At 39.0% G+C, this 27,522-nt stretch overlaps 1 protein-coding gene across 2 annotated transcripts in view; it reads left to right on the top strand.

Annotated features, from left to right (window-relative positions):
- Positions 1 to 27,522, top strand: part of ZCCHC7 (zinc finger CCHC-type containing 7) — a 217,459-nt gene that overhangs the window by 152,839 nt on the left and 37,098 nt on the right. For both annotated transcript variants that reach the window (XM_004600415.2, XM_055123878.1), the window contains exons 3-5: positions 12,902 to 12,945; positions 14,079 to 14,204; positions 15,229 to 15,399. In XM_004600415.2, the coding sequence (XP_004600472.2) occupies positions 12,902 to 12,945; positions 14,079 to 14,204; positions 15,229 to 15,399 (341 nt within the window). The remainder of the gene's footprint in view (positions 1 to 12,901; positions 12,946 to 14,078; positions 14,205 to 15,228; positions 15,400 to 27,522) is intronic.

Here is a 27,522-nt window from a genome sequence, read left to right as displayed (position 1 = left end):
AGACACTTCATATAAGTATAACTTCATCTGTGAATTAGAAGTGCTTGCCTTTGGAAAACATCTACAATGCTTGATATACAGCACTGCATAAGCTCTAAGCTCTTTATATTAGCTTGTTTTACATTCTGTGTGTGTGTGTGTGTGTGTGTGTGTGTGTTATGTATTTGGGGAGAGGAGCTTAATTTTTAGTTTGGGTACCATACCTGGTGGTGCTTGGGATTGTTCTCAGCAGTGCTTGGCACACCTTGTGATTCCAGAGATCAAGCCTACTTGCAAAGTGTACTCACCTGATGTATGTTCTTTGTTCTTTATTCTTAAAACAATCTTTATTTTCTTCTTCTTAGAAGATCTGTTACTGGGAATTTGAAAGGGATCTTTTTTTATTATGTGTATTTGCCTTGTCTATGGCTATCGCACACTAAAATTAATTTACTCAGAAGTTAAATTCTTGATTCCATCCTCTCATACATCAGGATATCTTGTTGGTTCTACCTTTAGAGTATATTCAGAATTTTTCATTTCTCAACACTACTCGTAGATGCCATCCTAGTCAGAGGTTCAGTAATTTGTTGTCTAAATTATTGCAATACCCACCAAATTGATTTCTCTGACTCTGTTCTTTCCCTTCACCTCCAGTTCTTACTCTTAACATAGTGCCCTTTACATTGTCAGTTAAATCACATTACTGATCAGTTCATAACATGCCATTGGCCTCCAGTTGTGCCCAGAAAAAAACAAGAACCCTAGTAAAATTAGTATGGCCCTTCATTAATGTTACACTTATTCTTCTATGACCTCCTCTCCCCTCCATAAATTCTACTGAAACCAAACTGACCTGCTGTATGAAAAAATGTAACAGTGGCATATATCAAGGACTAGAAGCAACGTATATTCATGGAGATGTGTTGAAAAAAGAAATCCTGCATCTCTGTTGGTGGGAATGTCATTTTGGTTCAACCTCCATGTGGTGTGAAAGTTTTTTCTTTTGAAAGTAAGAATATGGGGCTGGAAAAATAAGTACAACAAGTAGGGCACTTGCCTTGTACATGCCTGACCACATAGGGTTCCTTAAGCCCTTCCAGGAGTGAGCCCGAGGAGTAAGCTTTGAGTATCACCAGGTGTGGCCAAAAAAAAAGAAAAAAAGTGAGAATAGAGCTTCTGTACTACCCAGTGATTCCACTTATTGGCATCTACCCTCCAAATTAAAAAACGTTAATTTGAAAAGATATACACATACCCATGTTTATTGCACTTAGTACAATTGTCAGGATATGTAAACAACCCAGATGTCCAACTGTAGATTAATGTATAAAGTTCTGGCATATCTACACATGGATATCCATGAAGCTATAGGGAAAGTCAGAGAGAGAAAAACAAATACCAGATGATCTGACTCATTTGTGGAACATGGAAAGATGAAACAAGGGATTAGACAGTACCAGACAAACCCTTGACCATGGATTACAGTATTGATTAACGAACTGGGGAAAGGGGAATGTAGGTAGACCAGAAGTGACGAAACACTTTGGTGGTGATATATAGTAACTGTGCACATTAGTACCACAAAATTTAATACTGTCATAAGCATGTTTCCTACCAAGAGGGGTAGGGGCACAGGGGAGAAAAGAGAGGGAAGGAAGGAGAGTGTAAGAGAGAGAGAAACAGAGAGAGGAAAACTAATAGAAACTGATAAGTATACTACAGTTACTAGGTGAGCCAAAAGACAAATTCAGAAACTGGGTGTTTAACACTTTAACAAACTTATCTGAAGGTGTGTGGGCTCCTAAACAGTATTCAGGGGACCTGGGGCCACTTCCTGTGACATTCAGCCTGACTGTTCTGACGGTTGAGTATCCAGACGCACCTAACTGGTGCATCATAGGTCCAATGGTAGTGAGGCACATCAGGGTTGCACTTTAGTACCACTAGAGCCACACACAGCTGTTTGAGGGCTCTTGGAGTGCTGGGTGTGGAACCAGGAACTAATGCGTACAGGGCCTAATGTGCATTGCTCTTTGAGTCATCTCCCTGACCTGACACACTTAATCTTTCAGAGGATATCATAGATGAATTTCCTCAAACTGTAGAATGGATGAGTGAAGCATTTTTAGTATGGAAAAGGAAATTGAGTATTCTCATCTGACTAGTCACTCAACAGAAAGTTCTTTACTGAATAATACTATTTTTTTATTTTTAAATTTTTATTGAATCACTGCAAGATAGTTACAAGCTTTTATGTTTGGGTTACAGTTACACAATGATCAAGCACCTATCCGTCCACCAGTGCACATTCCCCATCACCAATATCCCCAGTATACCCCTCCTTTTCCACCCTCCCCCCCTGCCTCCATGGCAGACAGTATTCCCCATACTCTCTCTCTCTCTCTCATGGACCAAACATAATGACCTTTCAGTGTCTGTTGCAAGCCATAATGCCCAAAAGTAGAGTGAATAATACTTTTAACAAGAATCTAGACTAACTTCAGTAAAAAAATGTACAACTGCTTTCATACTTATATCTTTATTCTGGAATCTACTTGATATGGCAACCAGAGCAATACTTCAAGTAGTATTACACATGTCTTGGGGGTTGAGACTGTGTTCACTCCCCAGCACTGTATGGCACTGAGTAATTCCTGAGTGCAGAGCCAGGAGTAACCCCTGAGCATTGCTGGGTGTGACCCAAAAAGAAAAAAAAATTATTTACAACTTTATAGGTAAATGCCCCCCACTTCCAATACTAAATAGTTGCAAGAATGGGGAGGAAAGAATTGCTCATGTGTTCTTTTTTTACAGTAGAGAGTATTTCTTTCATGGGTGGGGAGAGGTGATTATTTTGAGGGGCCACACCTTTTGACTTTGTTGATTTTTTTGTTGTTGTTCTTCATCTTACTTGCTTTGATGGATCCTTACTTCATAAATATTTATTTGGGTGTGCAGGGCTCCTCCTGGCAATTCTTAGCCAGCTGAACCTGCAGTTCAGTGGAAGGACCCAAAGATTCAGTGCTGCAAGAGCTTTGCAGTGTTAGGTATTGAACTTGGGTATAACTATAACTTTGCACGACCTCATTAATTCTCTGCTAAGCACCTGTATTTATTTCCTCTTTTTTCTTCCTCCTCTACCTCTAAAAAAAGAAAAGCTAAGTCCTCATTTATCTTTACATACATTTAAAAATATAAATTGTTCTGGTAAATTTAATGTGATTTAAAATAAGTTGAACAGTTTTATGACTAAGTTGCAAATTCTATTAAAATTTGTTTTAGTTGGTTATAGAGTACAGAATTTTAATGAAAAAAATGGTTTGTGACCAGTGATAAGTGGAAATACATAAAATTATGACAGAAACAAGGAGTACTTTGAGAAAAAAAAGCATGTGAATAAAGTGGCTAAACTCTCAGGGGATTTGCATGTGGCCTTGCGTGTATTTCAAAAGTTTCCGTTGAAATAACAGATGCTGATGATGAAGTTGGGAATAGCGACTTCATTTGTGGCTGATTCAGTTGCTTATTAGAAGTGAGGAAATCCCAGAGGGAGGTTTCGTATAGTGTTTGGCTCAGGAAAGGAAATGACATAAATATTTGGCAACTTCATTTTGTGATCTTTAATCCATAAATACTGGTGAGGTACAAGCATGATTATCTGTAAATGTCCAATTATCTTATCTTCCATTTCATGTGGACCCCTGTCTGCCAAGTGATTTCATTCAGTGAGTGATATTTTAAAATTTTCTCTTTTAGGAACTGGAAAGATATACAGGAGTTAAGGTACCATCTTGCCTTGCGTGTAAGGCAGCCCTGGTTTGATTCCCAACTTACGGACCCCTGAGCACAGAGCCAAGAGTAATCGTTGAGCACTAATGGGTATGGCCCAGAAACAAACAAATGAATCCTCTTTTATTCTTAAAATTATTTACTATAGAAATTCCAAGGTTTTTTTTTAGCAATAGACAATTGTCTTATTGAACTTTTAATATATATAACAGTTCATGAAATTATCCATTGTCTTATGTAACCCAGTTCAGAACAGTGTTTACTTCAACAAGTATGTGTATATGAATGTTTCCATTTTTTCTAACAATTTTTAAAAGCTGTAAATCAAAATATACAGGTGTTGTACCAATAATTGAATAGATACAATTTTTCTGTAGAGAAGTTGTAGTAAGAAATAAATTAGAGATTAATATTTTTTTTTTTTTTTTTTTTGCTTTTTTTGGGTCACACTTGGCAATGCACAGGGGTTACTCCTGGCTCATGCACTCAGGAATTAACTCCTGGCGGTGCTCAGGGGATCATAGAGATTAATATAGTTCTTATAGTAAGGTTTTGAAGTAGTTATATAAGGAATAAGAAAATAGGATAATCTTAAACTGTAAAGGAGAAAATACTTTCATTTTACCAGAAAGAAATTGAAAGAGAACACATTAAGTAATTCTGTAAATAAGGATATTGTTACAACTCATTATGCTTTCATTGGGAAGATAAAAAATGATATAGTTAAAGCCTAGGTGGGTATTAGAAAGTTGAAAGAATTATCTTTCCTCTTGAAATGGTTATCAAAGACTTAACTAACGGAGGTAACACATAATTAGGGACTTTAAAATAAAGTCCCAGTTCTAAGTGAATGAAGTTGTGATTGGCTTACTACAATATTGTGATTCACATTAAATATGTACTAAAGCCTGGAATATGACTAAGTAATAGATTGCATGCTTGGCATGTATGATGCTTAGACTTAACCCCTGGCACTCCCCTCCCATGGAATATATAGTATTTAGATGCCCAGTAATTTCTCATACACATTTGTAGGAGCACTGCTGTTTATTCAGCCATTGATTAAGCTGATTGAATTGGGCATGAACTGCACATTACTTTTTTTTAATTTTTTTATTTTATAAGTTAGTTCACAATGTTTGATTACATTCAACATTCAAACACCAATCCCATCACCTTTACACCTTTACACCACCAGATTCGGGATGTTTCCATCCCAAACCTCAATCCCTGTCCCAAAACACAACTGAAATAATATATTTCGTATTGTCTGTTATGAAGAACTGCTGAACATGCTTACAAAAAAGTGTTCATATAGGAAACAATGTGAAGATTGTTCTATTTTGGCAGGAGCCATTAAGATATTCTCTGGGGTATAACTAACATGTTGTTAAAGTTTGAGTGATGTGAGCCTGGTATATATATATCTGAAAAAATATATATGCATATACATATATTTCCCTCTTATCTGAACTCCATCAAAATGTGTTGTGGTAATTATGGAGAATAGGTCGGGAGTGATGTGTCACATGGCCGCAAAAGTGGCCACATGGTCCAGGAATATGTTTACTCACATGAGGCTCAACCCAAGTGCGTGGAGAGCAGCCTTGAGTGTGGCGGCAGTTGGGGTATGGAAGTTTTTGGCTGCCAGAGCTGGGTCCCTTGGGGCAGGGAGGGCTCTCACCCACCCCTCCTCTGGGGCGCCCCGTGTGAAACAGCCTGGCGTGGAGTATGGTGGCATGGTTTTGGAGGCCTCATGTTATGCTCCCTTTCGGGAGAAGCAGCATGTGATCTTGATAGTAGCCAATGACAGGATTATCTGGTTCAGGCAGGAGATGGCTTAAAGGTGTGACCCCTGGGGCACCCCAGTGAAGACAGCCTGGCACAGGGTCAGGACATTCTGCGTCTCTCTCTTTGGGGAGTTTTAGTTTATAGTCCCTGGGTCTTGGCCGTTGATGAGACTACATGGCACCGAGGGCAATTTGGGTGTGACTGTCAAGCTACTGGAAAACTGGGGACCTGGGAGGAGGGTGCCCAGTCCCTAGCCAAGAGGGCCTGGAGCTCTCAGTCATGGGTTCCCACCTGCCTCTGCACTACAGGCCCTAACTGCGTCTTTTGATCTCTTTTGAGAGTTATGGGTCTCTGAAATAAGGCCAATAAATGAGATTATATAGCTGATCCAGAGGTGGTTAATGAGTGTGTCTCCCACATACCTAACTTTGGGCATTGAATTTCTTGGTAAAGTTGGCCCTAAGTTGTTGAGGTCTGGCCAAAGGCACAGCAGCAATTTTGGGGTATCTGGAAGTCTAAAGGCACCATCACACTGCTGATGTACTCACCGCACAGGTACAGGTTGACCTGCTTGCGGCACCATACCCCCATACATTTGTACTTAATGCAGAATTTCTGTCTCATATTTTTTTATAAAAATGGGGGGGAGGGGGCAGGAGATAGTATAGTGGTTAGGGCACTATATGTGTCTAGCATGTGCCTGACCTGGGTTTCATTCCCAGCACCGCATAGTCACGGAGCATTGCCAGGTACAGCCCTTGGAGCACCTGGACGTTGTCAGGTGTGGCCTTATAAGTCCTCAACACTGCCTGGGTGGCCTGCGTCCCTGGCATCACAACACCCAAGGCACATCACACCTTCAGGCCCTTGTACTGAACCACAGAATCACAGCTGGAGCCCTCATGTCTCCTGAGCAGTAGTGGGGAGTCCCTCTCCCCCCAAAAGAAAATCTACAAGGTCCTGTTAATAATGTTAAAAGTCATTTTCTTGTTCTTAAAGGTAATGTTTGGAAGACACCTGAGGATGGTGTTGGTTTCTTAAGACACCTAACTTGGAAAGCTGAGAGAGCTTTCAGTCATACTACCAGACCTCTGGGGATATAGGGGAGTGGGGTCGGAAGTTGAGTTCTGGTCAGTGGCCAGTGATTGAACAGTCATGCCTTTAAAGTGGTTTCCCCCAAAATATGTGCTGACAGGATCCAGGGGACTTTCAGATAGCTGCATGTGAGATTATTAGAGGAAATCCTGTGGAGCACCTGGGGAGGATTTGGAAGCTTTCCCCCAGGCCTACCCCCTACCCCCGTCCCACATCTATTCTGTGTGGCTATTGATTTGGGTCCTATAGAATTCTTTGTAATAAATCTGTGATCTAGTAAATAAAGTTTCCTGAACTCTGTGTTCCATTATAGCAGATTAATTGAATATGAGGATGGTATTGTGGGAGTATTAGGTTTATGATAAATGAGTCTGCAGCACAGATAATAATCGGTATTTGCCTGAAGTCTGGGGGGAGAAAATAATGGGAACTTTTGATCAGATGTACCAGTAATTGGGGCTTGAAACCATAATCTCTTGTGGAGAACTGTCTTAGGAGACTGAGCCCTTAACTTGTGGATCCCGACACTCATAGTTGTAGAAAACAATAGAACTTACTGAAGAGGTTGTTAGAAGTAACTAGAGTATTGAGGTCAGGAAGATGGAGCTAGAGAAACAGGTAAAGGTCAACTCATAGGAAGTATCATGGCATATAAAGGAATTTCACATCCATCTATCCTGTAGGCATTCACAGAACCAAGGCAGGGTATATTCACATTTCTATTTTAGAAACATCATTTTAGTAGCAGTGAAATGGAAAGTAGTCTGTGGTCTAGAGATAGTCAAAAGTTATTTTAATAATCTAGGTGGAAAATTTAAGTGTCTCTGGGCCAAAAGTAATGACATTAAGGCTCTGGTGCATAGAGAATTTACAAAATTTGATGAGAAATTATATGAAAGGTAAGAGGAGTTGATTTTAATTTAGAAAATATGCTATGGTATAAGTCATTGAAATAAAAGATTCAGGAAGTAGTACAAATGCTTTTAAGACAGAAAAACAAAGAACAGAGAGAAAACGAATTTTTAGTAATTATGAGTTTGAGTTACCCATAAGATATCTAATCCTGTAAATTAAGATGTCCCATAAGTCAGAAACTCTAGAAAAGATCTGGCCTACAAATGAAAATTCCCTCCATGGGCATGTATGTTAGAACCTATGAAAAAGATTACAGGAGGGTCAATATGTCCAGTGGAGAAGAAACAACAAAGGATGTTGAGAACTAGGAATGTGTATTTAATTACATCAGCCAAGAAAATTGTATTGATTTACAGGGTATAAGTGAGGAAAGTACAAAATATTACCCTTATGCTCTAATCACAAAGAACTGTATTTCAGTGCATGTTCAAAATTTGTTTCATGGCAGTTGGCCCACAGTAGGTGGAAAAGGGGCAAAGAGGGAAACGTTGTGGAAGAACAAGGGGCTTAAAATGAGAAAAATACAGAAATGTGAACGCATGTGTAGAAAATATAAGGAAGCAACTTTCCTCTAATGCACTGTAGTTGGTCTATTATGTTCAGAAAGATTCTTCTTAGTCCCTGATATCTACCCAACAAATAACTAGCTAGGTGTGCAGAGTTGAGTCCTTCTGTAATTTTTGGATTGTTGGAAATACATTCAAACGAACTCTACCTTCTATCAAATTATCTCCAGAGGGTGCTAGATGGATAAGAGTTAAAACACATGCCTTGCATATAGCCAGTCCTCAACACCACATGGTCCACCAAACATCACTAGATTGCTGACCCAGTTGGCTGAGAATCACTCTGAGGGGCCTCCTGGCCTTCTGAGCACTGCCTGTGGAGACCGTCTCTCTAAACAATGGTTCCAAAAGGTAGAATGTTCAAGGGGAGTAGAGGAGGGCTAAGGAGGGGCAGGAAGGTGGGGAGGGTGGGAGCAGAACTTTCGCTATTGTAATTACACCTGGAAAAGTAAGCCACATTGAGAGACTGTAAAATTATTTCCAATCAAATGTCCAAAAAGAGACATGTCAAGAATACATAACCTGTGAAATAAAGAGACAACCCTACCCCCAAAAAATAAAACCAGTTTAATAACAGGCAGACATTTAAACAATTTGTGAAAGAAGATACATGAATAGCAAATACTTGAAACAGGTGTTGAAACAGGTGCATAGCATTAGAAGTTATGAGAGTAATGACCATTAAATTCCAAATAAGAGTAACTACTAACACACCTATTTTCCAAGTACTAGTGAGGATACAAAGCTACTGGAACTCCCCTATATTGCTGATGAGAAAAAAGTTGCTAATTTTATATAAAGGTAAATATATTCTTACCATATCCTATTCTTTTCCTAAGCATTTTACCAGGGCAAAAGAAAGCTTATGTTAATTACAAAAAAAGAATCTTTGATCATTGCCAAAAATTGGGGATTACTTAATTGTTCATCAGTTGGTGAACAGCCAAACAAACTACAAGATTGTTAAGGGCCATGTTGTAGATTGGTGGTAGAGCTTGTGCCTTGTATACATAAGACCCTAGGTTCAATCTCTCGTACTACTAAACAGATAAACAAAACAAAACAAAAATTCCCACAAATATTAGTTTTTTGAGGTATTTTTGTTTGTTTGTTTGTTTGCTTTTACCTTTTTGGCTTTTGGGGGGGTTACTCCTGGCTCTGCACTCAGGAATTACTCCTGCAATGCCTAGGGGACCATAAATAGGATGCTGGTGATTGAACCTGGGTCAGGCACATGTAAGGCAAATGCCATACTCACTGTACTATTGCTCTGACCCCAATGTTAGTGTTCTATTCAACAGAATGATGACAAACTATTACTGTCCAACAAAATGCAGTCGTACAGATATTCAGAGTAAAAGGAACCCAACACAAATTGGCATGAAATGTATGATTTTATTATGTGCAGTTTTCTAGTAGGCAAGTCATCAGTCTTTGTGACAAAGCAAATCAGTGCATCTGGGATTAAGATTTGACTTTAAAACGTACACAAAGTAAACATATTGGAATGATGGAAGTGTTCTTTCTACATTTGATATTTTTGTTTTGTTTTGTTTTTGCTTTTTGGGTCACACCCAGCGATGCTCAGGGGTCACTCCTGGCTCTGCACTCAGGAATTATCCCTGGCCGTGCTCAGGGGACGATATGGGATGCTGGGAAACGAACCCGGGTCGGCCGCATGCAAGGCAAATGCCCTACCCGCTGTGCTATCACTCCAGCCCTACATTTGATATTTTTAATATTAACATGGGTATTTATATTAATCAGTGCATTATACTGGATTTGTCAGATTATATATAAATTATACTGCAGCAATGGTCCTTTGATGCATACCATCCTATGACTACCATACCCTTTTCCTTTCAATTCAAGACATTCCTTTTCCAATAAATTTACCACAGCATTTCATTTGGCCTTCCCTTGTCTCCTTACAAGGTTCATTTTTTGTTTATCCTATAACATTTGCTTGTAACCTGTCCATACCATGTTCATTAAACTGAATTGATTTAATTTTTAAAATGAGTTGACATCTTTAAGCTTGACAACAGTTCTGAAGTCTGAGAAGAACCATAGTTCCTCAAAAGAGTAGTAGCAATATTAGGCTATAAGTAGATAATGATTGATAGGGGACGCTCTAATTTCACACATAGGGTGATCCCATTTAATGTTCTATGGCTTTGGGTGGTGAACACGTGGAAGATGATCCCAAACTGGAACCATGCACGGCAGGGCCAAAAATGATATCTTTGCTTCATTTACCACTTGAGAAGTCTAATTTCCACATCATTGAAAATGATGTGCTTGTTGATAAATCTTCTACATTAAAAGTTTACTGGAGTTGAGGCTGTAGCTCAGTGGTGAAGAGCACATGCTTCACATGTATGAGTTCCTAGATTAAGTCCTCATACCAGAGAAATGTTTATGCATATGAAATATATGTATGATATCATACAATATATCTAAAACATATAAATATATAATCTAAAGGGAATCTGTCAAACTTTTAAAAAATATTTATTATATAAATATGTTGGGGGTTAGTGTGATAAGAGTTTGTTTTTAACAGGGTCTACCTTAGTGGTGCTTGGGTGTCACCAGGGCCCCCCGCAGTCTAGGCTTGTGCTCTTATCACTTGAGCCATTTCCCCAAACCTGGATTTCTTTTTGTTTATTTGTTTAGAGCCCCAAGGGTTCTCAGGGGCTACTGCTGATTTAGTGCTTCAGTGTCCTTCTCTGAAGGCACTGGGTGCTCGGTGCTGATTCCCTGCACTACGATTCCCATGTATTGCAGGGAATCAAACCTGGGCCTCGTGCATGCAGGGTATGTACATCTGCCCTTTGAGTTCTACCCAGCACCTATATTTCAATTTTAAAAGACAATACTGAGTCAGTTGTTTTTTTGTTTTTTTTTTTTTGTTTTTTTTGCTTTTTGGGTCACACCCGGCAATGCACAGGGGTTACCTCCTGGCTTTGCACTCAGGAGTTACTCTTGGCGGTGCTCAGGGGACCATATGGGATGTTGGGAATCGAACCCGGGTCGGCCGCGTGCAAGGCAGACGCCCTACCCGCTGTGCTATCGCTCCAGCCCCTGAATCAGTTTTTTGAATTAGGTAATTTTGAGTGGTCATTCATAGAAGCAGCCCTGAATGTTGCAGTAAAGTGTATTTCTTAGGATGAATCCTTTGAAAAAACAGTGTTGATGGAGGTGATGAAGGAACAGAAGCTGCTGCTCTTTAATATATTCTCCACTCTTAGTAGATGCACGCAGCCTCCACATGTGACAAAGGAAATAATCATCAGCAAACCATCTCTGCTCTCCTATGGGTTGGTTTTTTTGTAAAGCAGCCACTTGGTTTTCTTCAGAAAAACTATTTAAATTTAAAAATATATCTCTGAACACTTACTCCTGGTAGGCCTGGAAGAATGTAGATTACTTCATATCTTTTCAAAATTCCTTTCAAAGATGAGTCAAGCTTGATTGTGTTTTTGAGAAAGAGGAGAGGAGTAGACAGGAAGAAGGAAGAAATCTTAACTTTGCTTTGGGGGGTAGGAAAAAAATCAGTTCTTTGTTGACACCTTAGCTTGTACATTAGTCATACATCTGTCCCTTCCTCCTGGGCATTGGTGGACCAAAGGAGTAGCAGCCACTTGCTATTTCAGTAAAGTGGCAGAGCAAAGAGAAGAAAACATTTAGCTTCTCTCTTCCCGGGTTGTTACTGTCATATTTTTAGATGACTCAGTAGCTTCTAGATACTTGTTCTTTTTCTCTTTTATATTACTGTTTCTGGTATTACAGAAGTAAAACACTGAATTCACTGAATTGTGAGAAGTATCCATCCTCTTTTTCTTTTCCTTTTGGGTCACACCCGGTGATGCACAGGGGTTACTCCTGGCTCTGTACTCAGGAATTACCCCTGGCGGTGCTCAGGGGACCATATGGGATGATGGGAATCGAACCCATGTCGGCCACGTGCAAGGCAAACGCCCTACCCTCTGTGCTATTGCTCCAGCCCCAGTATCCATCCTCTTAAGACAATATTCAAGTGTAATTTTTAAGTGCCGTAATGAAATTCAGTGGGAAAATAGTGGACATGGTTATACTGATTTGGGGAAGTAAACCTCTTCCTGCTTGTTTACACAATGTAGGGGGAATGTCTTGGTGCTCTCAGTCACTTTCCTCACTGGAGACCTGGGTGGGGAGAGACAGGGATTCCTTTAATCAAGTCAAAGACGTTCAGGTAAAATTACTTTCTGCATATGCCATTGGGGTTTTGGTCCCTTCGTTGATTTAAAAGAAAAAATTGAGGCTGGAGCGATAGCACAGTGGGTAGGGCATTTGCCTTGCACGTGCCGACTTGGGTTCAATTCCCAGCATCCCATATGGTCCCCTGAGTACTGCTCTGGGGTAATTCCTGAGCATCACCAGGTGTGACCCAAAAAAGCAAAATAAAATAAAATAAAATAAAAATTAGAATTTAAAAAAATTGATTATAGTTTGGTGGTTTTCGAAACCTTTTCACACATCTTACAGTATCTTTTAGGTAGAAAGGGTAAATAGCATTCTATTTCACAGGTAAGGAAAAACTGAGGTAAAGTGTTTGTTCAGTGTCACACAAGTAGTGATGGAGCTAAAATAGTAGTGAAGGTATTCAAATCTCGTTATACCCCTGGAGTCTAAATTCAGTATTAATTGATTAATTTACTGTCAATTTGTAAGAGCTTTTTAAGGTGTTAAGATGGAGTGACATTTTATTTGTTTTGTAGGAGATGATGGTGTAAACTGGTTCATCAGTGAAAAAGATATTGAGGTAAATTCAGATTGTTTTTGAAATCATGCATAGTAGAGTAATAATTTCCTTTGATCTGTTACATTTTTGTTTCCATAACTCAACAAACTTTAAAAACTATAGTCCATTATCTTTAAAGAACAAAACTGATTTTAATGGTATTGGATTTTTCAAAAGCTTCATTCAGCCTTGTTTTTTGTCAGTTACTTGGCATAATGATTTGGTCCTCATTTTTTCCTTGTTTTTTTTCTGCTATGTGGTGCCCTCTTAGCCCATATTGCCTGATGCTACTACAGATCAACACCGGAAATAACTGCTTCTTCAGTGTGAGGAAATGGTTAGGCTATATTTAGGATGTCGCAGCTGCTTGTCTTCGTCAACTATTAGCTTTTATTGTAGCAGATGGCTAGAAAAGAGAATAATTTTACAACTCGGTAGAAGAAAAGTCTGAAGAGATCATTAGAATTTGTCTACTTGGAACCTGCTTGGCCAATTCAGTGGGATAACAAGTGAAAAGTGAAAGCTTTTTCAAAGATGGCATCTACCAAACAAGATAAAAAGCATTGTTTGGCGTTTACATATTTTTCTTTATGTATTCCATATGCATTTTTCTAATATTAGCATGTTACACATTCAAATATAAAAGTCAGTACTGACTCTGAATGCCACTGAAATGTCAAATCGATGCATATTAGTGCCCCAACTATACCCAAACCTTAGAGAAAGATATCAAATGGCATCTGTGGAGAAGTGCTTAAGAAGTGGGGATAAGAAGTAGGAGCAGACAAAAAAGTTTACTTATCTTCACGGACCAGCTTTTGAGGTTCTAACTTCTTTTATGATTCCCTCTTGCTGACTTCTGTATTAGATGGACTTAAACCATCGGTCAGTAAACCATTGCCAGTCCACAAGTGTAGAATGGTTGTACCGTCTTGGTAGTAAGTGCCAGTATGCAGGACAGATGCTGGTCTGCAGATGTGAAAAGGTTGAAGAATGATGGACTAGACTCTAACCATTAATTCTCTTGTCTCATCAAAATGTGATGTTCCTTAGTGATAGTTGTTAAAAGAATGTAAATTGTTTTTATTAAACACAGTGAAAAAAATCTTTTTTTAATTCTTGGTTGTTGTTTTTTTCCCCCCTCCTTTCCTTAGGCCCAGATTAGTAATAATAGATCTTCTGGAAGAATGAGTCAACGGTACTATTCAGCAAACAAAAATGTCACCTGTAGAAATTGTGACAAACGTGGCCATTTGTCAAAAAACTGCCCCCTTCCACAAGTATGTGATGTGTATGATTTTTCTTTCTGCACTGTTAAAATCAAATTCAGAGTTATTCAGATTTAGAACTCTCTAGCTTTAGAATGACCTTAGAGTAATCTTAGAATTCTTATGTAATAAATATAATAAATTTCATGTAGGTAAAAGCCCACAAAGTAAGGGATATAGAGTAAGAAACTCAGCATCAAAATTATGTGGTAACAGTTTCAGCTTTTCATTAGTATTTATATGGTCTTAGGTAAATTTTTTCACTCACAGTACCTCTGTATACTTGTCAGTAAAATGAGAAGATTGAGTTAGTCAGTTTCTGAGACCCCTAAAGTTATAAAATTATAATTTTAGGCATTTCAAATGTTTATTGGTATAAATTATGTTAAACAGATATATCATCCTTGGTAAAACAGAACTAAAGTATTCACTGACACATTGTAAGCCCTTAACATTCCTTCTACTATCTATTCTCCAAGTGTCTTTCAAATGTTTGGGGCAGCTCTTGGGTGTCTTTATCTTTGATTCTGAACCAGGCAAAGCAATCTCTTTATGTTGTTTTTCCTGTGACTTCGGTTCCACATTCTCCTGACCATAATTTCCCCTCTTATGTAGAATAATGTCAGTGTTCTACAAGACGAAGCATGAGAAATAGATACTAACCAAAAGTACATTTAGACTGAGCATTTCTGGGAACTACAGAATGCAGGTAGCTTTGTTAAAGTTCCTGATTTCATATGGTTAGTTGACCTTTGTAATTATGTTCATGACCTTCATTAAGGTCTCAAATTGGAAATAACTTTTTATGGAATAATACTATGAAAGGAAAATCTGCTATTAGTCAAGACTGAAGAGGACCGGAGAGATAGTACAGTAGGTAGGGCACTTGCCTTGCATACGGCCAACCCCAACACCCCATAGAGTGATCCCTAAGTTCAGAGCAAGGGGTAAGACCTGAGCACAATTGTGTGTGGCCCCAAAAACAGATAAAAAGGCTGAAATACTTTGCTGAAGAGTTTTTCTATTTGCCTCATAGAAAGTACGCGCCTGCTGCCTCTGTTCTGAGCGAGGACACCTCCAGTATGCCTGTCCAGCCCGTTTTTGCTTAGACTGTTCTTTGCCTATGTCTTCCACTCACCGATGTCTTGAAAGACATTCCTGGAGGAAGCGATGTGACCGATGTGACATGATAGGTCACTATGCTGATGTGAGTATCTGCATTTAACTCCTTTATCAGGCTTCTAGGGCAGTGTGCTTGTAACCAGGAGCCTGCCTAAGAATGTTTTCTCATTACTGTATAGAATGATTGTGCTGTCCATTGGATTGCTGATTCTGAGAACTGTTCTGATTCCTCAAGAAAGGGATTGCTAACTGGTTGGTTCATCAGAAGGAAACATCAACAGGAACTTTAAACCAGAGCTGGTCACTTTTTAATGTGCATGAAATGAAATAATGTTCTTGAAATTAAAAAGGTGTATTATAACCATTAAAAATTATACGTATTTGTGCACATGTAGCTGAAAATATTTATGTTCCTCACAATTATTTGTAAGGGGTCATATGAAATTCGATTTGATGCTGTTTACTGATGAATCTTAACTGATGTATTAGTCGTATGCAAGCACAAGATACCAATGCACTAAATAGGCTTATCTCAACTCCTTAGCTTTAAAAAGATAAACATAATTTATTTATTTATTTTTCATGTTAGCTTTATTAAATTCTTTTTTTTTTTAGTTAGTGAATCACCGTGAGACAAAGTTACAGACTTACAGGTTTTCATGCTTACGTTTCAGTCATACAATTTTGAAGACATATCAGGTACTTGTAGCATATTAAATTTCAGCATATTGTTATTGAAACATCATTTTGTATAATAATAAAAATTTCTGTGAAGTTTTAGTCACAATTTTAATAGCCAGAGGCTATAGAAATAACTGTTTAAAAAAAAAAAAAACAATAAAATAGGGTCAGAGATATAGGGCAGAGTTATTGAAGCCTACCCTGGTTTGATACCCAGCATCACATATGGTCCTTCAAACACCACCGGTAGTGACTTCTGAGCACAGAGCCAGGTGTAAGCCCTGAGTACCACTGGCTGTGGGTTAAGTACCCTCACCACCTTACCCCCAAAAGTTAGAATACTTTCCTTAAATTTCTATCTCCTAAACCCATAATACAGAACATGGACCCTTTTTGAAATTTTTGATTATATTAATATTAGAGTGTGCCTGTAGTATTTTGCTTCAAAATATAAATGTGACTTAATGTTGAGGTGAATTAGAATATGAGTATTTGGTATAAGTGTTTCTTAAAATTATTGATAGTCATTTAAAATAATCTTTTTAAAGAAATAGAAATAGTAATTTTCTATGAAGTCCTTAGCTTGATTTCTTTATTCCCATTGTGTGAATGTTTCGGTATCAGCTTATAAAGATTCACCTTTCCAGTGGCCAACTTTTATACCAGTATGTATATTATACCAGTTTAGCCAGTTATACCAGTTTAGCCAATATTTTCTTTCTTTCTTTTTTTTTCTTTTTTACTTTTTTTTGCGGGAGGGGAGGCGTCATACCCGGCGATGCACAGGGGTTACTCCTGGCCCTGCACTCAGGAATTACTCCTGGTAGTGCTTGGGGGACCATATGGGATGCTGGGAATTGAACCCGGCTTGGCCATATGCAAGGCAAATGCCCTACCCACTGTGCTGTTGCTCCAGCCCCACCAGTATTTTCTTATCTAATACATTTCTGCTTATGTTATCACCCATTTATATGCAAACAATGTTAATATGCACAGTAAATTTCACTTACACATATATGAAATTGGTGTACATGAAAGAGTATCAATAAATCTAATTCTAAATGCAATTTTGTAATTAAAGTTTATCTACATTTACGTCTGGATAAATACTGCCAAATTGCTCTTCTAAAATGTTGTGCCAGTATATTCTGCCAACAATGTTTAAGAGTGCCCTCAGGGAGCCAAAGAGATAGTACAGGAGGTAGGGCTCTTGCCTTGTGCTTAACTGTATTAGCTGTGACCCTAGTTTGAATCCCTGGCACCAGTTGAGCACAGAGCACAGAGCCAGGAGTAGCTCCTGAACACCACTGTGTATGGCCCTTGTCCCCCTTCCCAATAAAAGAGAGTATTTTGTATACCAACTGTAAACAGCCTTTTAAAATACAGATCTATAAGGAGAAAATGCCTTCTTTTATTATATATTTCTTTTTGGTTTTGATTTTGGGGCCATGCCCAGTGGTGCTTAGTTAGGACTTATTCCTGGCCCTGCACTCAGGGGATCACTCCATGTGGTCCTCAGGGAACCATATAGGGTTCCAGGGATTGAACCCAGGTCAGCTATGTTTAAGGATGCGCCCTGCCCACTATATTCTCTTTTACCCGATATTTCTTAAGCCACTAGTGAAATTGAATGTGATTCTCAAGACAATGTATGGAGGTAGAAAGTTGTTATTTCATTCCAAAATTTAATCTTATTTTCAGTATTTGCAGTCTTTAAAAATAATCCTAAATTGTCTTAGCTTTTTATACTATTGTGTTTTTCATTAAGTTATCAATTAAAATTTTCTTAGCAAGATTTTCTAATTTGGAAACTGTGTTAAATGGCTTTTTAAAAATTTCTTTGAAGAGTTCTTACAGATATGGTCTTACTTGCCTAAGATAACAGAAGGGGTTCAGACATTGTCATGAGCAGTTTCTTTAAAGTAAGAAACTGTAGTACAGAACAGTTAAGAATGATTTGTAAAAGGTTATATAGTCATCTGTGAATTAAATCTATAGCTCATTCTGCTTAACTTCTTAATTTTGGCCTCTAATGTATGTTAAACTCTTTATCTAAAATGGGCTTGAGGATTAATAACCCAGTGAATATAAATTTTTAAGATAGGGTTGGGCTTTGCTCACTTCAGAGAAGGCAGCACCCTCTCCCTAAATCTGCCAATATCTACCATTGGGCTTTCCATAAATCACGTGGTAAATTGATTTGTTTCGAGCCTGGCCACCTCCAGCCTTGGAACCGGATTAAACCTGGGCTTCTCACTCTCTTACCAGGCCATCACCGCAGAAGTTCATCACCCCAGAAGCTCTTCATGAGGATTCACACAGAATCTGTCCCCCAGTTACTAGAACTGTCCAGCCAACTAACTTTGTGTGTTTTAAATGATCCTGAAAGCTTCCCATCAAAATAGTGTTTCCTTTTCAATCCTCCCAGTTGCTTTTCATTTTTTTTGACTCAGCATTTTCTGAATTCAGAGAGACAATCTGCTTGTAACTCAAGTGCCAAGATTGCTACTTTATGAAGGTATCTTTGACTACTTTAAGATTCATATCCTTGGGGGCTGGAGTGATAGCACAGCGGGTAGGGCGTTTGCCTTGCACGCGGCCGACCCGGGTTCGATTCCCAGCATCCCATATGGTCCCCTGAGCACCGCCAGGGGTAATTCCTGAGTGCAGAGCCAGGAGTGACCCTTGTGCATCGCCAGGTGTGACCCAAAAAGCAAAAAAAAAAAAAAAAAAAAAAAAAAAATTCATATCCTTTCTCTCTACTGCCCTCCACTCTCCTTTGTCATTTTTCCCCTCTTTCCACTTTATTGGACTGTTCATTCACAGAGAATTTCTGAAGTCCTGGGTCATTCTAGATGTGCAATTTTCTTGTAATTAGGAAGATGAAGGAGCTTTCCTTTTGGGGCTCAGAAGATGACTTGAAGGTCTGGGACACATTCTTTATGTGTCGGAACATCTGCTCGATCCCCAGCATCACATGGTCCTCCTGTGCTTTTTCTTGGAAAAAGTCTCATTTGTTAAAGTCTTTGTGTGAAAAGTATTTGGTTGAAATTTCCAGTGCTTTACCATGTGAAGGGGAAATGCTGGATCAAAGCCTACTAAAGTCATCCTGCCTTAATGATACCTTTCAAAGAAAGAGAATCTGGTGTGTGGAAAGAATCCTAATTCTGTATTTCCCAGATTATTTCCTCTTGCTGACAATCTTAAATTACTAAGGATTTGGATGGGTAGGCCTCCCAAACAATCCTGAAGAGGAGGCGCAGGAGCCACTCCCAGCAATACTCAAGACAGCAGTGCTTGATTGGGGGTGTCTATGCCGTGTTGGGGATTCAACTCAGGGTCTTGTGTGCTCCAGCCTTTGAGCAACCTCTCTGGTACTGAAATAGTGAAAACAGTATGATGTGTGTACACCTTATTCCTGCAGTCCGATTTTGTGACTTATGACTCATAGTTCTAAGAGAATAGCTAAAATTAATTGTAATTGTATTTTATTTTATTTTTATTATTTTTGAGCTGCTTTGGGCTATTTTATTTTATTTTTTTATATTTATTTTTATTGAAACACCGTGGGAGCAGTTACAAAGTTTTTGGTTTAAGTCTCAGTGATACAATGATGAAACACCCGACCCTTCTCCAGTGCACCTTTTCTACCACCAAAAACCCCAGTATAGCCCCCATTCCACACCCTCCCCCTATCTGTGTGGCAGACGGTTTCCACATTACTCTCTATTTTGATTACATTCAGCATTTCAAAACCAAACCCACCACTATTATTTGGGATTCTGCCCCAACACTCAGATCTGTCAAAAAAGGTAACATTAGATAATTTGTTTTCTATTGCTGATTATGAATTGCATGTGATGATGCTGGCTGCTATTGCAGCTGCGCGATTTTGGAATTCTGAAGTTTTAATAATTAAATCTGAAGGGGTTTCTGCCAAAAGCCTCTGTGTTCCAAGCTTTGTTTCTGAGTCTCTGAGATCATGACCAATAAGCAGCTCTATCAGCAACCAGAGTGCTCGTTTGTGGGCAGCAACTTGGGGTCTCGTAGGGGTGGATAGGGAGGTGAAGTGCTGGCTCCGCCCCCATTCCAAAAGGCCTCAAGTTCCTCCTCACTATGGGCCCCTCCCCGGCTGTCCCTAGGCCTCTGGAAACAGGCCAGGGCATGAAACCCATTCCCATCTGGGGTGGCCTGGCATCGGAAACCTAATGTGTATTCTGGACACATTACTGCCAAAAGCCGTATGTTTGATATTCAGCAATACAATGATTGATCACCCATCCCTCCACCAGTACAAATTTTCCACCACCAATATCCCCATTATCCCCTCGTTTTCCATTTCAGTCCTTACCCTGCCTCTATGGCAGACAATTGTTCAGATACTCTGTAGTTTGGGGCATTATATTTTGCTTGGATATTCCGACCACCACTCAAGCCTGCCTTCTAGGGGCAGATGCTAGGTCATCTATTTTCCATTGCTCACTTTGTATATCAGGAAAGGTTGTGCAGCCACATAAGTGGCCACGCAGTTTGGAGAAATACTCCTGGTCCCCACATACCAGAGCCATGCTTGTAGAAGCTCATGGTCGCCGGGATTCCGTCTGGAGAAGGCGGGGAGACTGCACCTGCTCCATCTGGGGTACCCCAGTGATAACAGCTCAGTTTGGGTAATTGTTTTTTAAGTTGTGTGCTAGGTGCACAGGGAGACAGCTGGCTCTCTATGGGTGTAGGTGAGTCAGACATTTATTTAGTTCTCCAAATCACAGTATGAGATAGATACTTTGATTACTCCTTGTCTACAAACTTGCAAATTGAGATGTTATGGTTAAGTTTTGTCCAAAACTTCCAAGTTAAAATTATGCTAGGCTTCATGAATGTACATCTGGAAAGCTCACAGGCTGGCTTCCCAGGACTTGTCAGTTTAGCTTTCACTCAGAAGTTTTCTTAAATTTCTGCACGTTTAATCCACAGATGTAAGTCTAATAAGCAATTTTGATAATGGACTCATGATATTTAAAATATCAATATATATATATATTTTTGCTTTTTGGGTCACACCCAGCGATGCTCAGGGGTTACTCCTGGCTCTGCACTCAGGAATTACTCCTGGCGGTGCTTGGGGGACCATATGGGATGCCGGGGATCGAACCCGGGTCGGCCGCGTGCAAGGCAAACGCCCTACCCGCTGTGCTATCGCTCCAGCCCCCAATATCAATATATTATAAAACAGATAAAAATTATTTCCCAAAACAAAATAAGGGAATAGTTTTAATTTTTCATATATTTCAAGAACTCTGAGGGGACAGATAGTACAAGGGTAAGGTGCTTTTGTTGAGTGAAGCTGACCCTGGTTTGATCCTGAGACCTCATAGGGTCTCCCAAGTCCTGCCCTAAACATAGTGCCAGGACTAGCTTCTGTGCAGTTCAGTGTGGCCCTCATCTGACAACAAAATAGAACCTGTGAGGATTAACAATGGTATTGTGTGCCACTTCTCTGTCTAAACCCTTGCTGAATGGCTAACTTAACCATCCTGCACAAAAATTAAATGCCATCTATTTGTAGATAACCCATATCATGAGTCACTCCTTTAAGTCACATTTTTTAATGCCAGGGAAAATGCGACATATTTAACTTGATTTCTTTCTTTTTTTTTTTCCTTTTTGGGTCACAGCTGGAGATGCATAGGGGTCATTCATGGCTGTGCACTCAGGAATTACCCCTGGTGGTGCTCAGGGGACCGTATGGGATGCTGGGAATCAACCCGGGTCAGCCACATGCAAAGCAAATGCCCTACCCGCTGTCCTATTGCTCCAGTCCCTTGATTTCTTTCTTAATGTATTTCACACTATAAAAGAATGTTCTCTTAAGTTAAAAAAAAACACTGTTTAGTGAAATATTTTTAGTGACCTGAAAATCTATGTTTAAAATGAAAACTTAGCATAAACTGTATGGACTTTCGCATAGATATTAGTGCTCAGTAAATGTTTCTTTAGTAGATATATACATAAAAATGGAAACCAATGTCTTTTTATTTGTGGCTTGACAATGGTTTGGTTTAAATAGGAGTATCTGAAAGGAATAAGACTGATGATTGTCCGTTATACAATATGATTTTTAATGATTATAATTTAGATGACATGGTTACAGTTGACTTTGCCATGCAAAGTAGATGCATCTTCACCACCATCAAAGTGCCCAAGACTCACCACACTGTCATGTGTTACTGCTAGTCCACTTCTCGATGCCCTACCCTCTCTGTTTACAGTGAATATTTCCTGAAATATCTTTTCAAACCAAGTTAGCTCCTTTTCCAAAAACCAAACTTTATTAAAACTCTGTGGTTTACAAAGTTATTTATCATACAGTTGTCACTGCATGCAGTGGTTTCCACACCAATCCTGCCACCAGAATGACCTTCCCTCCAGTATTGTCACCATTTTTCCAACCACCCCCGAAGGATGCTCCCTTTGCAGGCACACCATAATTTATTTCATATTGCTTGATACAACCTAATAGCTAATGGGATTATCAAGAAATACTTCAAAAGAAAATTTGTGAAAATTGTTATATCTCACCGTGGGGCCATTAAGTCCTTGTCTGAGGATTTGCTAAGCTGTTTGTTGCTTGTTGAGCCTTCTCTGTTAGTGTTTTAGTTTTTTTGTGTATTGAGCTTAGTTGGCTTCTATTACTTTCTCATTGATTTGGTATGCTCCTGGACTGTCAGTATTGTGGAATTTGGACATGCCACATGGCCGCAGTGACACCTTCAAAGGTGCCGTATGTGGTCAGAGGCTCCAGAAACTTAAGGAACTGTAGAACTGGGCTGATAAGTTTAGATGATGGCAGCTGTGGGATGTGGGTGTGGCTGCTGGGACTTCAGGCTCTTTAAGCTCGGGTTGGGAGGAGACTGCCCAACCTTACTCTGAGAAAATGCTATAGTTCTCAGCCTGAAAACTTGTGTAACTGGAATTTTCATCAGTTTGGTATCTACAGAGTAGTGGAGTTGGGCTGTTTACATAGAGGTAGCTGTGGGGTGTGGGTGTGGCTAGAAGGGTTTTGAAATGGCAGGGACTTGGCCCACCCCCTCCTGAGGGCATTCCAGAGTTTTCAGTCAGGAGACTAGTATATCCTGTGATTTTTAGTGGATTGACTTGCATCTCCAAGTTATCTCTTAATCTCCATATATCCCACAAATGAATTCGGTCATTCTATGCCTATCCCTCTCCTTTTGACTCATTTCACTCAGCATGATACTCTCCATGTCCATCCATTTATAGGCAAATTTCATTACTCCATTCTTCCCAATAGCTGCATAGTATTCCATTGTGTAGATTGTCATAGTTTCTTTATCTCATCATCTGTTCTTGGGCACTTGAGTTGTTTCCAAATTCTGGCTATCGTGAATAGTGCTGCGATGTACATGGAAGTGCAGATGATATTTCTGCTGTATGTTTTCGGACATTCAGGGCATATTGCCAGAAGTGGTATTGCTGGGTCAAGTGGGAGTTCAATTTCTGTTTTTTTTTTTTGAAGAATGTCCATATTGTTTTCCCAAAACGCTGGACCAGCTGGCATTCCCACCAACAAGGAATGAGAACTCCTCACATCCACCGAGCACTGGTTACTCTTGTTTTTTTGGATGTGTGCCAGTCTCTGTGGTGTAAGATAATATCTCATTGTTGTTTTGATTCACATCTCCCTGATGATCAGTGATGAAGAACATTTTTTCATATGTCTTTTGGCCATTTGAATTTCTTCTTTGTGGAAGTTTCTGTTCATTTCCTCTTCTCATTTTTTGATTGGGTTGGATTTTTTTTTCCTGTAAAGTTATACTATATCTTATATAACTTTTATAGTCACCCTTTATTAGTTGGGTATTGGATAAATAATTTTTCCCATTCCATTGGGCTGTCTTTGTATCTTAGACACTGTTTCTTCTGAGGTGTAGAAGTTCCTTCGTTTTATGTAGGCCCATTTGTTTATCTTTGCTTTCACTTGGTTGGTCAGTGGTATTTCATCTTTGAGGATGCCTCTATGTCAGTGTTGTGGAGGATTTTGCCTACATTTTTTTCCATGTACCTTGTGGATTCAAATCTGATGTTTAGATCTTAATCCATTTTGATATGACTTTTGTATATAGCATTAGAAAGAGGTCTGAGGTCATTTTCTTACATGTAGCTGCCGAGTTTTCCCAGCACCACTTGTTGAAGAGGCTCTCCTTGCTCCACTTCAGACTTCTTGCTCCCTTATCAAAGATAAATGATCATATATTTGAGGGTCTGTGTCAGGATATTCAACTCTATTTCATTGGTCTGCAGGTCTCTTTTTGTTCCAGTACCATACTGTTTTAATTACTGTTGCTTTATAGTACAGTTTGAAACTGGGGAAGGTGATGCCTCTCATCTTCTTTTTCCCAAGGATTGCTTTGGCTATTTGTGAAGGTTTCATATAAATTTCAGGAGTGTTTGGTCTATTTCTTTGAAAAATTACATGGATATCCTGTAGGGACTGCACTGACTCTTTATGTTGCTTTGGGGGAATGTTGCCATTTTGACAATGTTAATTCTCCCAATCCATGAGCAGGAGATTCATCTCCATTTCCTTGTGTCCTCTTTTATTTCTTGGAATAGTGATTACTATTTTTAGAATGCATGTTTTTTCTTTAAGAATCAGCAATTAGAATTGTTTTAATGTGGGGGAGGGAAAAAAGAATTATTTTAATGTATATATAGTCAAGGCAATAATAAAAGGTTATATCTGTAACAGTATTATACCTATTGCTTAAATATTGCAGAAATTGTACTTAAAAAAACAAATGAAGGAAGACAATAAAAATAAAGACAAAGGTAATAATATTTTCAGCCCTCTTCCAAGCCATTTTCAGTCTGCTCAAGAAGACCAATGCTTGGGGCCGGAGCGATAGCACAGCGGGTAGGGCGTTTGCCTTGCACGCGGTCGACCCAGGTTCGATCCCCGGCATCCCATATGGTCCCCCAAGCACCGCCAGGAGTAATTCCTGAGTGCAAAGCCAGGAGTAACCCCTGAGCATCGCTGGGTGTGACCCAAAAAGCAAAAAAAAAAAAAAAAGAAGACCAATGCTAGCACCTGTTATGCATTCTCCCTTATTTATCTATTGTGCATACACACATAAATACATATTAAATATATGCAGAGAGAGTCTGCCAAACTCATTTTGATTTTCACTAAGATAGAATCACCTTACACATTTGTAAATTTTCAAGAGAAAATGTGTATTCCTCTTAAATGAGGTGGAATTCCTAATTAGTTAATAGATAATTAAAGAAAAGAATATTGTCTTTTTTAGAATGTATAAGCCACACCTTGGGACCAATTAAACAAGCCTATACATAGAATTGACCACTGAACTGACAAAAAGACATGGCTGTACCTAAATCTTTGAATACTTTTAGAGGTTCAAAACCTTTTCAAGTTGGTTTGATTTGGTTTGGTTTGGGTTTTTTTTCCCCCTTATTTTTGTTTTTCTTAGTTTCTGTATTTCCTTCACTATGATTTGCAATTTGAACATCAGCATCAGAGCCCAACCAGAAAACTGTATACAGAGACACATACCATCCCATAGTGACTACACTGACAAGTGTCTAAATATAGAATTCTTTAATTTTTTAAAATTTTTATAGCTTTTTTTTATAGCTGTTAATTTCATAGGTAGACTGTAGGAAAATAATTCTATCACTCTTACTGGAAATTAACATTCTGGAGAAAGAACCATCTCTACCCTCTGCAAACTTATTCATAAAGAAAACCTTTATCGATATGCTAGGTCTATTGGAAGTGACTAATACCAGGCAGTGAGGCATGAGGTCCAGGGAGAGCTGGAGACTGAAGTTATCAGATTTGTCAGCTATAAGTTGAAAGAATACCAGTTAGTCGAATTTCAAAATAGGGTCATCTGGTTTCTTAACCGTGCTAAATTATATACCCCTTCCGTTTGTAAAAAAACTGTTGAACTTTTTAACCTGCTAAGTTTATTTCCATAAGGTAACACATTTTTAACCATGCAGAATTTCAGGTATTCATTTATTACATGGATTGAGAAGAATTTCCCTAATTACTAATTCTGGGATTTACTCCCTGACCAAGCAACACATAGGAATCTTCATTAAATTATTGTGAGTATTGCATATATCCATCAAGAGAGAAAAAAAAATATTTGTTTTTTGTTTATTTCTTTATTTGGGGTGCCACACCTGGCTGTGTTCAGGGCTTACTACTGTCTCTGCCCTCAGGGATCACTCCTGGTGGTTCTCAGGGACCCTGTGGGGTACTGGGGCTTGAACCTGGTTGTCTGCATGCAAGATCAGCACCCTGACATTGTACTATCCCTCTGACAGCTGAGAGACTACTTTGTAACAATTTTTTCTACTTCATATTTGTCATTTGTGATATACTCTGCATAACTGGTTTACATATAACATTCTGAACTTTCATTATGAAATTGTTTTTCTTTATTACAAAACATGGTACTAGTGAACTTTAGATAGCAGCTTAGAATTAAATATGTAAAAATAACTGTATGATTATCAGAATCTCAGCATCCATTCCAAAGGAACATGAAGCCCATTGGCTGTTATAATTGAGAAATGTCATTGACGATGTTTTAATTGTTTTTGGGGGATGTTTGTTACTAATGGGTGAATTGAATGTGCAAAAGGAAAGGAATTAAGATGCTGGAGAGAAAGCAGGAGTCCTCTTCACTGAGCACAAAGATTATGTAGTACAAAGATTATGATTAGGAAAATTCCCAAAATATTTTCATCTGTCCCTCCAAGTTTCCTTTTCCTTTTTTCTACTTTCCCCGCCGTCAGGTGGTAGATCTGTGGTTACTCAAAGAATGGCAGATGAATAATTCGATCAGAATAGCACAGAGGGCTTGGAGTCCTGCTTTGCAAACATATGATCCAGAAGTCAACTTTGTAGTGTCCCACAAGTGTGATCTGTGCTGCTGCCTGCAATGAAACAATGTTATCCTACACCCAGCGACGCCACAGCCAGGCAGTGTGTGGCACCACAGCAAGGAATGCAGCCCCCACCGAGCCCTGCAGCCAGCCCCACAGCTGGAAGGCGCCACCCCTTGTAGTGTAACTGGGTGTGGCTCAGCTAACAGTGCGAGTCCCGGCAGTCACATGTGCAAACCCTGCAGCCAGGTCTCCTCAGCATCCCTGAGGGGAAGGGTCAGATGGAAGGGAATTGAAAATAAAAACCACAAAGAAGTCAGTAAACTACCTGAGAACTTTGTAACTTTCCACATGGTGATAAAATAAATTTTTTTTTAAAAAATTAAAAATTAAATAAAATGAAATTTAAAAAAATAAGTCAATAAACGGTTAAACAAGTAATTGATTTTTTTCTTTTAAGGGAAAAGCTGGCAAGAAGGAAAGGAAGCCAAGGGGCCCTTACTGTTTTTATTTTATTTATTTATTTATTTATTTATTTATTGCTTTTTGGGTCACACCTGGCAATGCACAGGGGTTACTCCTGGTTCTA

This window comes from Sorex araneus, chromosome 1 (assembly GCF_027595985.1).
Source record: "Sorex araneus isolate mSorAra2 chromosome 1, mSorAra2.pri, whole genome shotgun sequence".
In the NCBI taxonomy this organism is placed as follows: Eukaryota; Metazoa; Chordata; class Mammalia; order Eulipotyphla; family Soricidae; genus Sorex; species Sorex araneus.
The sequence above is the reverse complement of the archived record's forward strand: the minus strand, read 5'-3'. Positions and strand labels throughout refer to the sequence as shown.